At 46.6% G+C, this 16,302-nt stretch overlaps 1 protein-coding gene across 2 annotated transcripts in view; it reads right to left on the bottom strand.

The window, feature by feature from the left end:
• The window catches only part of LOC144680068 (anion exchange protein 2-like), a 73,012-nt gene that overhangs the window by 17,824 nt on the left and 38,886 nt on the right, over positions 1–16,302 (bottom strand). For both annotated transcript variants that reach the window (XR_013576480.1, XM_078541212.1), the window contains exons 7-12: positions 12,638–12,822; positions 9,216–9,432; positions 8,061–8,267; positions 4,530–4,678; positions 3,145–3,339; positions 1,542–1,763 (exon numbers count right to left, since the gene is read on the bottom strand). Coding sequence is in view for 1 of the 2 variants with exons in the window: in XM_078541212.1 (XP_078397338.1) it covers positions 1,542–1,763; positions 3,145–3,339; positions 4,530–4,678; positions 8,061–8,267; positions 9,216–9,432; positions 12,638–12,822 (1,175 nt within the window). In the remaining variant the exon portion in view is untranslated. The remainder of the gene's footprint in view (positions 1–1,541; positions 1,764–3,144; positions 3,340–4,529; positions 4,679–8,060; positions 8,268–9,215; positions 9,433–12,637; positions 12,823–16,302) is intronic.

The following is a 16,302-nucleotide window of genomic DNA, read 5'->3' as shown; positions in this document are numbered from 1 at the left end:
ATATTTCCAAGTCAGGGTGGTGACTAGCTTGAAGGGGACTTGCAGGTGGTGGTGTTCCCATGCATCTCTACTGCCCTTGTCCTTCTAGATGGTAGAGGTTGTGGGTTTGGAAGGTGCTGTCTAAGCAGCCTTGGTGAGTTGCCAACTAGTGCCATAGTGGCTATGCTTCCTTCTGAGAGGGCATAAGAAATAGGAGTAGGCCATTCCACCCCTCAAGCCTGCCCCATCATTCAATAAGATCATGGCTGATCTGCCCCAGGCCTCAATTCCTCTTTTGTGCCAGCTCCTCATAGCCCTCAACTCCCCGATATTTCAAAAATCTAATTACCTCCCCTTTAAATATTTTCAGTGATCTAGCCTCCACAACTTACTGGGGTAGAGAATTCCAGACAGTCAGAGAAGAAAATCCATTGCAGTTCAGTTTTAAATGAGTGTTCCCTTATTGTGTAACTATGTCTCCTAGTTCAAGATTCCCCCACTAGTGGAAACATCTTCTCAACATCTACCCTTTCAAGCCCCCTCAGAATCTTGTACGTTTCAATAAGATCACCCCTCATTCTTCTAAACTCTAATGAACAAAGACCTAATCTGTTTAGCCATTTTTGATAAGTCAACCCCTTCATCCCAGGAATCAGCCTAGTGAATCTCTTTTTCAACTGCCTCCAATGCCAGTATATCCTTTCTTAAATATGGGGACCAAAACTGTACACAGTACTCCAGGTGCAGCCTCACCAACACCCTGTACAGTTGTAACAAGACTTCCCTATTTTTAAACTCCAGCCCCCGAGCAATACAGGCCAAAAATTCCATTAGCCTTCTTAATTACTTGCTGCACCTGCATGCTAACTTTTTGTGTTTCATGCACATGAACACCCAGATCCCTCTGTGCTGCACTTTTTTGGAGTCTCTCTCCATTTAAATAATAGTCTGCCTTTTGATTCTTCCTACCAAAGTGCCTGACCTCACACTTTCCTGCATTAAACTCCATCTGCCAAGTTTTCGCCCACTCACTCAACCTATCTATATCCCCTTGCAGATTCCTTATATCCTCATCTAGGCTTGTATTCCCTGGAATATGGAAGATTAAGAGGTGATCTAATTGAGATATTTAAGATGGTTAAAAGAAAAAAAATCAAGTCTTGCGATTATAATAAGCAGAAGCTATTTCCTTTGGGGGCAAGTCCAAAACAAGGTGCATAACTTTAAAAAAAAAGAGAGCCAGGCCATTCAGGGGTGATGTCAGGAAGCACTTCTTTACAAAAAGGGGAGTGGAAATCTGGAACTCCTTCTTTCAAAAAACTGGAGAGGTTCAATTGTAATTTTCAAAACGAAGGTAAGGTTATTTACAAAACAAGGTCAGTGGATGGAGTTGAGACACAGATCAGTTGTGACTTAACTGAATGGTAAAAGAGGCTCGAGAGGCTGAATAGCCTCGTCCAGTTCCCAAGATGGAAGGAACACAGAAACAATCTGCTCAAAGGAAAATGAAGAAACACAAGAGAGGGAAGAATTTCTCTCAGGCCCTCACCAGTGACACTTACTCTCCCGGGCAAGAAACGGCTATTTTTAAACTTGCGCAAGAAGAAGGCGATGAAGAAGGTGCCGGACATCAGGACCAGGGATAGCAGTGCCGTGTTCGGCTGCCCCGTCCATTTCCCGTTGTCTTCACTTGTACCATTGGCTATGATTTGGGAGGCAATGGACGGCACGGTCGCGTTTTCTGTAACATTGGAACAGCCACGGAGAGGATGGATCTGGAAAATCTACAAAGACATGAGGGAGAATCTCTCAGACCGAGTGTCAGAACTCATCCCACGCCAACCCCACCCATCCCCCTTCCCCAGAAATCCAACCCTGGTCAACCTCTAAAACCTCTTACGCCAGGGTCAGGTGCGGAGGGAGGGGGCTGCATGTGTGAGTGTGAGAAATCAGAAAACAGTATGTGATCCAGGGGCCATATTACTCCAAAGTCAGATTCTAGCATACACTATTATACAGGGTCTGGATAGAGGATCTTGACACTCAAGGTCCTGAGCAAAGGCATTTCACTCCCAGGTTATAGAGCCCAGGGGTTTTATTTTAGGGGTTTATCCCTCAGGAAGCCTGGTATGAGGCAGGATCTGTTACTCCTGGAGTCGGTATGTGAGGCAGGATCTGTTACTCCTGGAGTCGGTATGTGAGGCAGGATCTGTTACTCCTGGAGTCGGTATGTGAGGCGGGATCTGTTACTCCTGGAGTCGGTATGTGAGGCAGGATCTGTTACTCCTGGAGTCAGCATGTGAGGCAGGACCTGTTACTCCTGGAGTCGGAATGTGAGGCAGGATCTGTTACTCCTGGAGTCAGTATGTGAGGCGGGATCTGTTACTCCTGGAGTCGGTATGTGAGGCGGGATCTGTTACTCCTGGAGTCGGTATGTGAGGCAGGATCTGTTACTCCTGGAGTCGGAATGTGAGGCGGGATCAGTTATTCTGGGAGTCCGGTGTGAGGGGCAGGATCTGTTACTCCTGGAGTCGGAATGTGAGGCGGGATCAGTTATTCTGGGAGTCCGGTGTGAGGGGCAGGATCTGTTACTCCTGGAGGTGGTGTGTGGGGCAGAGGCTGTTATTTCTGGAATCTGGTGTGTGAGACAGGGTCCATTACTCCGGCAGTCTGGTGTGAGGGACAGGATCTGTTACCCAGGGAATTGGTGTGTGGGGCAGGATATGTTTCTCCAGGAGCCGTTGTACAGGGCAGAGGCTGTTGGTGAAAAGCCATCTTTGGGGCCGACAGGGGTGTTATACCAATGCTTAGGGGTGGGTTAGGGGGGGTCATTCCTCCAGGTCCCAGGTGTGCAGGAGGATTATAACTAAAACTTTGGGAGGGGTGGGTGGAAGGATTATTACTCCTGGGCCCAGATGTAAGGCTTTGAGGAGATTATATTGTTTCAGGTCCCGGGTTTGGAGGAGAGGATTAGGGCTAGTGGGACACATTGCTTAAGGTCCTGCATTGAATGAGGGTATTTTACTATAGGTTTTGTGGGAGAGGGGAAAGGGCATTATTACTCCAGGGTTCTGGTATGGATGAGAGGATTATTACTGCAGGTTTTGTTGGGGGGACGAGGGACAGAAAGTGAGTATTACTCCAGGCTCCATCAATCTGTCTTACCTTAACAAGCTTATAGAATGTCTCATAAATAAATATCAGCGAGATGAGAAAAGCGAAGATCTCCTGGGTGAACCTGGAAATGAACCGCACCAGGAAAGAGCCTTCAAAAGCCACAATCAACACCACGATGGCAATGAGCCAGAAGCCAATCCATACCCGGCCAGTCAGATAGTCCATGTTGTTCGAGTCACAGAACTGGTGGAAGGAAAGGGGATGGATCATCAGACTGTCATTAAAGCTACAAACAAATAGGACAGTGAAGAGGAGAAAGTGTTGAGGATCACTGCATAGTGCCTGATTCAGTTCTGCTGAGCTGGCACACACTCTTTTATTCATTCATGGGATGTGGGCTTCGCTGGCTGGGCCAACATTTATACCCAACCCTAATTGTCCTTGAGAAGGTGATGGTGAGCTGCCTTCTTGAACCGCTGCAGTCCACGTGGTGTAGGTACACCCACAGTGCTGTTAGGGAGGGAGTCCCAGCATTTTGATCCAGTGACAGTGAAGGAACAGCGATATATTTCCAAGTCAGGATGGTGAGTGACTTGGAGGGGAATTTCCAGGTGGTGGTGTTCCCATCTATCTGCTGCCCTTGTCCCTCCAGGTGCTGGAGATCACGGGTTTGGAAGGTGCTGTCGAAGGAGCCTGGATGAATTGCTACAGTGCACCTTGTAGATGGTACACACACTGCTGCTACTGTGTGTCGGTGGTGGAGGGAGTGAATGTTTAAGGCGGTGGGGTGCTGATCAAGCAGGTTGATTTTTCTTGCATGGTCTGGAGCTTTTTGAATGCTGTTGGAGCTGCACTCACCCAGGCAAATGGAGAGTATTGCACCATTATCCTGACTTGTGCCTTGTAGAGGGCGGACAGGCTTTGGGGAGTCAGGAGGTGGGTTACTCGTTGCAGGATTCCCAGCCTCTGACCTGCTCTTGTAGCCACAGTATTTATATGGCTAGTCCAGTTCAGTTTCTGGTCAATGGTAACCCCCAGGATTTGGGGGATTCAGCAATGGTAATGGCAAGGGAAGGTGGGTTGATTCTGTCTTGCTACTTACACGTTCCTCTCACTTCTGACTTAGGAAGTCGTAAGTTCACATCCCACTCCAGAGATTTAAGTCTGTAATTCAGTCTCTTCTGGTGCCCAGTACTGAGGGAGTGCTGCACCATCGCTGGTGCTGTTAAATAATGGATATGAAAGATCATATGATTCTATTTGAAGGATTGCACCTTCAACAATGCTGCATTCCCTCAGTGTGCATCTAGACTATGGGTTCAAGTACTACCATTGAGCTAAACTGACAATATTCGGGGCTGACCAACGAGAGTAAGAACTGATTTCAGCGCAAGATGTCTGCCCAAGTTGACCTGAGTATGAGACAAATTCACCTTAAAGAAAGCTTCTTCGAAAACGAGCAATGGGCCAGAAAAGCCAACGATCAGCAGTGGTTGGGCCCCCAACAATCCGAAGATCACCATTTGTATGGCTGTGGAAATGATGAGCTCAGAAACACCAATCAAACCCTTGGTCTTCTCCCCTGAAACGCAATGAAATATCAGAGCATTGCTTAAACGGAAAATGACTGCAGAATTCTGAGGTGCAGAGACCATAAGACCTAGGAGCAGAAATTAGGCCATTCAGCCCATCGAGTCTGCTCCGCCATTCAATCATGGCTGATAAGTTTCTCAATCCCATTCTCCCGCCTTCTCCCCGTAACCCTTGATCCCCTTACCAATCAAGAACCTATCTATCTCGGTCTTAAATACACTCAATGACCTGGCCTCCACAGCCTTCTGTGGCAAAGAATTCCATAGATTCACCACTCTCTGGCTAAAGAAGTTTCTCCTCATCTCTGTTCTAAAAGGTCTTCCCTTTACTCTGAGGCTGTGACCTCAGGTCCTAGTCTCTCCTACTAGTGGAAACATCTTCCCCACGTCCACTCTATCCAGGCCTTTCAGTATTCTGTAAGTTTCAATCAGATCCCCCCTCATCCTTCTAAACTCCATCGAGTATAGACTCAGAGTCCTCAAACGTTCCTCATATGTTAAGCCTTTCATTCCTGGGATCGTTCTCGTGAGCCTCCTCTGGATCTTCTCCAGGGCCAGCACATTCTTCCTGAGATATGGGGCCCAAAATTACTCACAATATTCTAAATGTGGTCTGACCAGAGCCTTATAAAGTCTCAGCAGCACATCCCTGCTTTTATATTCTAGTCCTCTCGAAATAAATGCCAACATTGCATTTGCCTTCCTAACTACCGACTCAACCTTCAAGTTAACCTTAAGAGAATCCTGGACTAGGACTCCCAAGTCCCTTTGCACTCCAGATTTCTGAATTCTCTCCCCATTTAGAAACTAGTCTATGCCTCTATTCTTCCTACCAAAGTGCATGACCTCACACTTCCCCACATTGTATTCCATCTGCCACTTCTTTGCCCATTCTCCTAACCTGTCCAAATCCTTCTGCAGCCTCCCCACCTCCTCAATACTACCTGTCCTTCCACCTATCTTTGTATCATCTGCAGAGGGATCTAGGCGTTCTCGTGCATGAATCACAAGTTAGTAGGCAGGTACTTAAGGAGCAATTAAGGAGACTAATGGAATGCTATCCTTTATTGTAAGAGGGATTGAACATAAAAGTAAGGATGTTATGCTTCAGTTATACAGGGCATTGGTGAGACCACATCTCGAATACTGTGTGCAGTTTTGGTCTCCTTATTTAAGGAAGGATGTAAATGCATTGGAGGCGGTTCAGAGGAGGTTTACTAGATTGATAGCTGGAATGAGTAGGTTGTCTTATGAGGAAAGGTTGGACAGACTGGGCTTGTTTCCACTGGAGTTTAGAAGATTTGGGGGGTGGCTTGATTGAAGTTATACAAGATCCTGAACGGTATTTACAGGGTGGATGTGGAAAGGACGTTTCCTCTTGTGGGTGAGTCCAGCCCAGAGGGTCCCTGTTTTAAAATTAGAGGTCACCCTTTTAGAACAGAGATGAGGAGAATTTTTTTCTCTCAGAGGGTTGTGCAACTTTGGAACTCTCTGCCTCAGAGGGCGGTGGAGATGGGGCTGGGGGGGGGGGTGACTGAATATTTTTAAGGCAGAAGTAGATAGATTCTTGTTATGCAAGGGAATCAAAGGTTATCGGGGGTAGATGGGAATGTGGGATTTGAAACACAAACAGATCTGATTGAATGGCAGAGCAGGCTCGAGGGGCAGATTGGTCTACTTCTGTTCCTATTTCATATGTTCGTATTGATTGGAAAACCCATAATCCCCCAACACTTAGGTAAATATTACACAGAAAACCCCCATTCACACATCAAAACTACTTCATGAAGAGTCCAAGAACAGTTTATAAGCCGCCCACCATCAAAGCCACAGCTAACGTCAGGATGCACCTACGGTGCGACCCTGCCTCAGGCTCATCATCCAAAGCGGCCTCTCCTTATGGGTCAACGCAGACACTGAGTGTTGGCAGGCTATTCAACAATAGAACCATCACAACCAAGCCTCGTCCTGTACTTATCCAATTGTCACAGAGGCACCAGGGGCTAGAACTCTCTTCAGCATTGAACACAGGAAAAACCCAGAACACATCACAAATTGAAGCAACATCTGCTTTGATGGCTTTTCCTTTTTGTTGCATTCTGTAACAATAATGTCAGATTGGTGTTCATGACCTGTGCAACTCTTTCTCCACAAAACATCAAACTGACCTATTGGGACCTCCTTTATTCCTCATTATTTGCTCTTGGAAACATCACTAGCAAGGCAAGATAAAACTAAAATACTGCAGACGCTGGCGATCTGAAATAAAAACAGACAGTGCTGGAAAAGCTCAGCAGGTCTGGCAGCATCTGTAGAGAGAGAAACAGAGTTAACGTTTCCACTCTTCTTTGGAACCATGTTTTTCTAACAGGTTCTGCCAGGCGGAGGAGAGCGGTGGTGGATGGGGATTGTTTAGACCTTTGTTCAAGGAAGAATCGAAGGGCCCTCAGACTGTCCTGATGAGGGATGGAGGTGTAGAGGGATCGGACGTCCATAGTGAAGAGGAAGCAGTTAAGGCCAGAAAACTGGAAATTGTTGAAATGACGTAGGGCATCAGAAAAATCACGAACGTAGGTGGGAACAGACTGGGCAAGGTGAGAGAAAAAAAAAGTCAATATAGGAAGAAAGGAGTTCAGTGGGGCAGAAACAGGCTGAAATGATGAGTCTACCAGGACATTCCTGTTTGTGGATTTTGGGAAGGAGGTAGAAGCGGGCTGTATAGGGCTGAGGGGCAATGAAGCTGTGGAGAGATCTACAGGGAGTTTCAAAGAAGAGTTAAAATTGGACTCGAAACGTTAATGTCGTTTCTCGCTCCACAGATGCTGCCAGACCTGCTGAGTTTTTTCAGCACTTTTTGTTTTTATACTAGCAAGACAATATTTAGTGCCCATCCCAGGTTGCTGAGAGGCCATTGGTTGCCAACCACATAACATGGGGCTAGAGTCAGGGGAGTTTTCCCTGGTGCCAGGATTCATCCCTCAACCAATATCATTAAAACACCAAATTATCTGGTCATTAACACATTGCAATTTGTAAGATTTGACACAAGCAAAATAGCTAATGCATTCCCTACATTACAACAGTCTCTACACTTCAAAATTATTCCACTGGTTGTAAAGCCCTATTGTGAAAGGCACTTTAGAAATGTGGCATTGATGGTGGGCGGCTCATCTACTGTTCTTGGACCCCTCATTAAGTAGTTTTGATGTGTGAATGGGGGTCTTCTGTGCAGTATTTACCCAAGCATGGGGAATTATGGGTTTGCCAATCAATACGAACATATGAAATAGGAGCAGAAGTAGACCTGCTTTCCTCCAGTGCTTCTGTTACCATAACATTCAGCTACAGGTGACCAGTGGTAAAGTCACTTACCAAGTAACCCCCCAAAGGTGATGGCTGGGGAGAGGCAAGCAAAGTAAATGAAGATGATGGCAGCCATACACTGTGGGTTCAGGGCATCCTTGAAATCACTTATGTAGTTAGGGTATCTCCGGCGTGCGTCCCTGATAACCCCCCCGAATAGTTTCCCCGTTCGTCTCAGTGGGTCCTCCTCGTCCGGCTTCTTTGGTTTCAGGAGAGCTGTAAGACACGAGAGGTAAAGTGAGTGAAGTTCAAAGTTCGGAAAATTCACTTCAAAGTAGAACGCGATGATGGTTCCCCATTCAAACCTCCTGCCCCTCTCAGCAGGCCACGGTTTGACTGCCCACCCTTGGGTTCCTTGTCCAATTGGCCGCTCCACGCGTGAGTGAAGGCAGTGAGTGGAGATGGATTATTTCTCCATGGAAGGCATCACGGAACTATAGTGTCCTCCAGTATTGCCTCACACACACTTCAGGAATTTCCAAAGTGTGCCCACAGATGGCAAGGACCTTGCTCACAAGTGAACCGAAAGTCTGAAGGGAGATGGGGACAAGGAGGATGAAAGCTGATCTGCCAGCAGAGTTCACACGGTCAGAGATGAGACGTGTGAATGGGATGCTATGGATGCATTGGGCGGGAAGATCAGATAAGGATTCAAGGATTGGGCAGCTGAGGCTTCTGCTCATAAGGAAGCAGCAACTAGAGTCTCCACTGGCCTAAGATAAAAGCAAAATACTGCGGATACTGGAAATCTGAAACAAAAACAGAAAATGCTGGAAAAACTCAGCAGGTCTAACAGCATCTTAAGAAGAGCTCTGAAGAAGAGTCATGCAGACTTGAAACGTTAACTCTGTCTTTCTCCCCACAGATACAGTAAGTCCTGCTGAGTTTTTCCAGCATTTTCTGTTTTTGTTTCCATTGGTCGTTTGGAGAAAGCTGAGATAGGCAGAAAAGGAAGCTGTAAGCTTATTCAAGTGGAAGTCAAGCCTGGGATGATGACAGGAGGGTGGGAAGATCATGCCAAGGGTTACGGTAGGGAGGCCCCAATGACGTACTGACAGTTTCAGGATCCCAGTGAGGAGTCCATGTCTCAATCACTGACAGGGAGAAAGTTGTTAAGAAAATTCAATGCATGTCCATTCAGTGGTCCAGCTGACAGATGCCTACCTCGTTCCTCCTGACTCTTAATCTCCTTGGCCATCACCTTGTCCTCTTTCGCCTGCCTCTTCTTCAACATCTTGCGCTGGAATTGAGCAACTGACAGCAGCAGCTCCTCCCCAGGAACATCAGAGGGAGGAATCACTATACTGCTGTCCAGGAATTCATTGATTGCACTCAACAAATCATTCCGATCGTCTGCCAGGTAGGCAGCTCGGTGGAAGTTCTGTGAAACAAAAGTAGAGTGAGACTTGCAGAAACAAACAAGGATTGGGAGGAGAGAGAGAGGGAGGGAGGGGGGAGACAGCAAGAGGGAGGGAGGTGGGTGAGAGAGAGGGAGGGCAGGAGTGGGGGGAGAGAGAGAGAGGGAGGGCAGGAGGGGGAGAGAGAGGGAGGGAGGGTGGGGGGGTGGGGGAGAGAGAGAGAGAGAGAGAGAGAGAGAGGGCAGGAGTGGGAGAGAGAGGGAGAAAGAGAAAGAAAGAAAGAGGGAGAGAGAAAGAAAGAGGGATTGAGAAAGAACGAGAGGGAGAGAAAGAGAGAGAGTGTTGTGTTGCCTGATAGCACTGTTAACGACATCTCCCATCACTTTACTGATCATTGAGAGTACAATGATGGGCAGTAATTTGCCAGGTTCAATTTATCCTGCTTATCCTGGACAGGGCATAGCAGGGGTAGGTGCCAGTGTTGTAGCTGTATGGAAAAGCTTGGTTAGGAGCGTGGCTACTTCTGGAGCTCATGCCTTCAGTACTACTGCTGGGATATGATCAGGGCCCATAGCCTTTGCAACATCAGCCTGAGTATTAGCCTGGGCCTCTGAATTACCGGTCCAGTGGCATTACCACTACGCCACCATGTGTCCCTGAAGGAGGAGGGTGAGATGGATCATCCATTAAGCACTTCTGGCTGAAGATAGCTGCAAATGCCTTGTCTTCTTAACTGATGTGCTGGGCTCCCCATCATTGAGGATGGAGATATTTGTGGATCCTCCTCCAGTGAGTTATTTAATTGACCAATATTTATAACTGGATGTGACAGGACTGCAGAGATTAGATCTGATCCGTTGACTGTGGGATCGCTTAGCTCTGTCTATTCCATGCTGCTTCCGTTGTTTGACATATAAGTAGTCCTGTGTTGTAGCTTCACGAGATTGACACCTTATTTTTAAGTGTGCCTGGTGCTGCTCCTGGCATGCTCTCCTACATAGCTCATTGAACCAGGGTTGATCCCCTAGCTTGGTGGTAATGATAGAATGAGGGATATGCCAGGCCATGAGGTTACAGATTGTGCTTGAATACAATTCTACTGCTGCTGGTGGCCCACAGTGCCTCAGGGATGCCCAGTTTTGAGCTGGGTAGATTTGTTCTGAGTCTATCCCATTTAGAACAGTAGTGGTGCCACACAACACAAGGGAGGGCATTTAGTGTGAAGATATCACTCCTACCACTATTGTTGTAGACAGATGCATCTGCAACAGGTAGACTGGTGAGGATGAGGTCAAGTAGATTCTTCCCTCTTGTTGGTTCCTCATCACCTGCCGGAGATCCAGTCTGGCAGACGTGCCCTTTCAGGACTCGGTCAGTAGTGGTGTCACCAAGCAACTCTTGGTGGTGGACATTGAAGTTCCCCATCCAGAGTACATTCTGTGCCCTTGGCACCCTCAGTGCTTCCTCTAAGTGGCGTTCAACATGGAGGAGCACTGATTCATCAGCTGAGGCGGGGGTGAGGGTAGTAGCTGGCAATCAGCTGTAAGTTTGCTTGCCCATGGTTTATCTGATGCCAGGGATGGCATGGAGGAGTCAGGGAGTTTTGCTGTCAGGTACAATTTGGTGAGTTTGACTATGTTAGGATATTATTTGACTAGTCTGTGGGACAGCTCTCCCAATTAGGCACAAACCCCCAGATGTTAGTAAGAAGAAACTTGCAGTGTCACCTAGGCAGGGTGTGGTTTTGTACCTAGGTCAATGTGTGTGGTCCATCCAGCTTTATTCTTATAACTGAGCGGCTTGCTAGGCCAATTCAGAGTCAACCACATTGCTGTGGGTCAGGAGTCACATGTAGGCCAGGCTGGGCTGAAGGACAATCGTGAACCAGATTGGCTTTTACAGCAATCCTGCAAATGATTTTACAATTTTACAACAGTGATCATTATTTAGATTTATTAATGAGATTACCATGCTCCTGTCCCCCTGTGACAGTGCAACGTACTTCTAGCTGCTGCTGTTTTTCTTTTGATCTGGTGTATGTTTAGTTCTGATCGCACACATTCTTTCAGACTCCGGTCTCTCAGCAGGTACGCCTCGATTGGAGGCGGTCGACAGGACTAATAAATCCTGACTTTCATTGCTCTACAGGAAATGGTGGGAATGTTAGCTGAGTGGTTTGGGTCCTGGATTAACAGTTTGGGGATTGAAAGTTCAAATTCCACAAGCTGCAAAATTGAACTTAATGTCCAAAAAAAAAAAAATCACCATAAAAGCACCCAGATTCTTGTAAAAACTCGGCTAGATCACTCCCTCCCCAAAGGCACTGTGGGTGTACCTACACCACAGGGACTGCAGCGGTTCCAGAAGGAGGCTCACCACCACCTTCTCAAGGGCAACTAGGGATAGACAATAAATGCTGGGCCCATCCACATCCCAGGAATGAATTAAAAAAATGTCCTTGAGGAAAGGAAACCTGCTGCCTTGTGGCAGACGCATGACTCCAGTCCAATCAATACCATTGATCTTTAATGCAGGTTTACCAGTAACACATCAAGCTGAACAGTGGGAAAGTTCTATACACAGAGTGACCACTGTGTGGCATATATGCATCGAATTACATCAAGGTTACAACATAGAAACAGGCCATTCAGCCCCATGGGTCTACACCAGTGTTCATATTCCAGGCAAGTCTGCTCTCACCTTACTTCATCTACCCTTTCAACATTTCCTTTTATTAATTTCTCCCTCATGTTCTTATTCATCTGCCCCTTAAATGTATCTCTGCTATTTGCCTTAAACACTCCCTGTGGTAGCGAGTTTCACACTCTCACCACTCTCTGGATAAAGAAGTTACTCCTGAATTCCCTACTCAGTTTATTAGCCACTAGTCTTGGTCCCCCCCCCCACAAAAGCAAACATCATCTCTACGTCTATCCTATCAAACCCCTTCACAATCCATCAGGGCACCACTCGGCTTTGTGTTTCCTGGAGAAAAGGGCTCCAGTTTGTTCAGTCTTCCCTAATAGGTACAACCTCTTAGCTTTGATAACAACATTGTAAAATTGTTAAGTACCTGCTGCAATGCCACAATATGCCTGCAACCATTTAAGCAACAATGGATTAAGAAACAGAGGGAATCTTCTGCATCATTCTGAATTGATCACTTAAGCAGGTGAATGACCTCATCCCTCAACTGGTCCCTTTCAGGCAACTGTTTCAAACTCTTACCTTGTCTGACATCAGGGTGGAAATGGAGCGTCCAATCTCATGGTAGTCCATGTTGCTTGTGCTCGGTCCCAACAGGATGAAGAGGAATCGGGCTGGAACTGGAACCTCCAGCACCGACTCCAGCTCCACCGCTGTCTTCAAGCGCACATACGCCATGGTCGGATGGTCCAGGAACTCAACACTCCCTGGAAAGAAACAAAAGGAGACAATCTCACCATCACAGGTTAAGGAAAGCAATGCACACAAAAGAAACATGCTAAATACTCCCTCCAACCATGTCCCATCAAACACTCCCAGGACAGGTACAGCATGGGGTTAGATACAGAGTAAAGCTCCCTCTACACTGTCCCCATCAAACACTCTCAGCACAGGTACAGCACGGGGTTAGATACAGAGTAAAGCTCCCTCTACACTGTCCCCATCAAACACTCCCAGGACAGGTACAGCACGGGGTTAGATACAGAGTAAAGCTCCCTCTACACTGTCCCCATCAAACACTCCCAGGACAGGTACAGCTCGGGGTTAGATACAGAGTAAAGCTCCCTCTACACTGTCCCCATCAAACACTCCCAGGACAGGTACAGCACGGGGTTAGATACAGAGTAAAGCTCCCTCTACACTGTCCCCATCAAACACTCCCAGGACAGGTACAGCTCGGGGTTAGATACAGAGTAAAGCTCCCTCTACACTGTCCCCATCAAACACTCCCAGGACAGGTACAGCACGGGGTTAGATACAGAGTAAAGCTCCCTCTACACTGTCCCCATCAAACACTCCCAGAGGACAGGTAAGCACAGGGTTAGATACAAGTGAAACTCCCTCTACATTGTCCCCATCAAACACTCCCAGGACAGGTACAGCGGTGGGTTAGATGCAGAGTAAAGCTCCCTCTACACCGTCCCCATCAAACACTCCCAGGACAGGTACAGCACAGGGTTAGATACAGAGTAAAGCTCCCTCTACACCGTCCCCATCAAACACTCCCAGAGGACAGGTAAGCACAGGGTTAGATACAAGTGAAACTCCCTCTACACTGTCCCATCAAACACTCCCAGGACAGGTACAGCGCGGGGTTAGATGCAGAGTAAAGCTCCCTCTACACCGTCCCCATCAAACACTCCCACGACAGGTACAGCACGGGGTTAGATACAGAGTAAAGCTCCCTCTACACTGTCCCCATCAAACACTCCCAGGACAGGTACAGCACGGGGTTAGATACAGAGTAAAGCTCCCTCTACACTGTCCCCATCAAACACTCCCAGGACAGGTACAGCGTGGGGTTAGATGCAGAGCAAAGCTCCTTCTACACCGTCCCATCAAACACTCTCAGGATAGGTGCAGTGTAAGTTAGAAACAGAGTAAAGGAGATAGTCTGGGTACAATCCAAGCATATTCTCATAAGGAGGGAATATGGCAGTGCCAAAGCTAGTGCACCCTGGGTGACAAAGGAAATAGAGATTAACATAAAACAGAAAACGGAAGTTTATGGCAAATGTCAGGTACAGAATTCGATAGAAAAGCAGGCAGAATATAGAGAGTGCTGGAGGAATAAGTATATAAGGAGGGCAAAGAGATTAGTGAATAACCTAAAAAGGAATAAGCATATTAAAAGTAGAAGGACAATTAACGGAATGGTGCGACTGATTAGGGACTGAGAACAAAACCATTTTGTGTTGGCAATGGGCTTGAATGGGGTACTGAATGAGTAATTTGCATATGTCTTCACAAAAGAAGAGGATGGAGTTAATTCACAGCAGAGGAGGGGGAGTAGACGTATTGGATCGAATAAAAATAGATAAGACAGAAGGTGCTAAATAGGTTGACATCACTCAAAGTTAAAAAGTCACTCCTCCAAGTCCTATATGAATGGTGCCGGAGGGTTGCAAAAGTTACACCCTTGTTCAAAAAAGGGTGAGGGTTAAATCTGGTAATTACAGGCCAATCAGACCAGTGTCAGTGTCAGTGGAAAAGCTACTAGAGACCATCAACAAGGACAAAGTTAATTCTCACTTGTAGAAGCATGGATTAATAAGGGACGGCCAACATTGATGTGTTAAAGGCAAATAGTGTCATACTAACCTGATTGATTTCTATGATGCAGTAGCTGTGGGGTTTGATGAGAGTGGTGCAGTGGTTATTGTATAGATTTACTTTCAAACGGCACTTTATAAAATACAATATAATACGAGATATTCGGAAAATAGAATTGCCTGAGATTAAATGACTGTGGTATATTGGGCACGGAATTGGCTAAGGGAGAGCAGGCTGATAGTAAAAATAATTTTCTGAATGGACAGATGTATTCACTGGGGTCTTCCAAGGATCAGTATTAGGTCAATTGCTTGTCTTGTTGCATATAAATGACCCGACCCTGGATGTAGGGAACACAACTTCAAAACTTGGGGACGATACAAGTCATGGCAGCATAGTGAATAGTGAGCAGGATAGTAGCAGATTTCAGGAGGACATTGGCAGGCTGGTGAACTGGGCAGGCACATGCAGGTGTAGTCTAATGCAGAAAATTATGGAGTGATGTACTTTGGGGGAAACAGCATGGAGAGGCAGTGTTTTCTAAAAGCGTACTATTTTGAAGGGAGTGGAGAACAGCAGGATCTGGGGGTGCATCTTCACAAACCCTTGAAGGTGGCAGGGCTGGGTACCACCAAGTTACACACCACTCTAACTTAAAATATACATTGTTGCTAGGTCAAAATCCTGGAACTCCCTCCCTAACAGCACTGTGGGAGCATCTTCACCACACGGACTGCCATGGTTCAAAGCGGCGGCTCACCACCCCCTTCTCAAGGGCAGATAGGAACAAGCAATAAATGCTGGCCTTGCCTGCATAAAAGCGAAGTTGATAAGGCAGTTAAGCAAACGTATGGGATACTTGGCTTTGTAAATAGGGGCACTGAAAACCAAAACAAGGAAGTGATGCTAAACCTTTATAATCTCTGATTAGCCATCAGCAGGAGTATTGTGAACAATTCTGGGCACCACGTATTAGGGAGAATGTCAAGGACTTCGCGAGGACACAGAGGTGGTTTCCCAGGATGATACCAGGGTTGAGAGACTTCAGTTATGTGGAAGATTGGAGAAGCTGGGACTGCTTTCCCTAGAGAAGAAAAGGTTAAGGAAAAGCCCAATAGAGGTCTTCAAAAATTATCAAGCGTTTTAATGGAGTAAGTTGCGAGAAAGGATTTCTTCAGGCAAGTGTGCCAAAAACCAGAGGACAAAGATTTTAAATAATTGGCAAAAGAACTGGAGGGTAAATGGGCAGAAAATTCTTCATAGAAGGCATTGTTGAGATCTGGAACACACAACCAAAAAGTATGATGGAAACAAATTCCACAGGGACTTTCAAAAGGCAAATGAATATGCACTTGAAACTGATTTTCAGGGATCATAGGAACATAGGATCTGGGAAAACAAAGCTGGGCTGTGGGATCAAATTGGACAGTGCTTTAAAAGAGCTGGATAGGCACGATGGGCTGAATAGCCACGATGGGCTGAACAGCCATCTTCTGTAGTATTCTACAATTCTACACTGTCCCATCAAACACTCCCAGCACAGGGTTAGATATAGAGTAAAGCTCCTTCTATACTGTCCTCATCCAACTCCTGGGTGGATCCAAGAATGTGAATGCTTTTCTATCAACACACAC

This window comes from Cetorhinus maximus, chromosome 4 (genome assembly GCF_964194155.1).
Source record: "Cetorhinus maximus chromosome 4, sCetMax3.hap1.1, whole genome shotgun sequence".
In the NCBI taxonomy this organism is placed as follows: Eukaryota; Metazoa; Chordata; class Chondrichthyes; order Lamniformes; family Cetorhinidae; genus Cetorhinus; species Cetorhinus maximus.
This window is presented reverse-complemented; position numbering and strand designations above follow the sequence as displayed.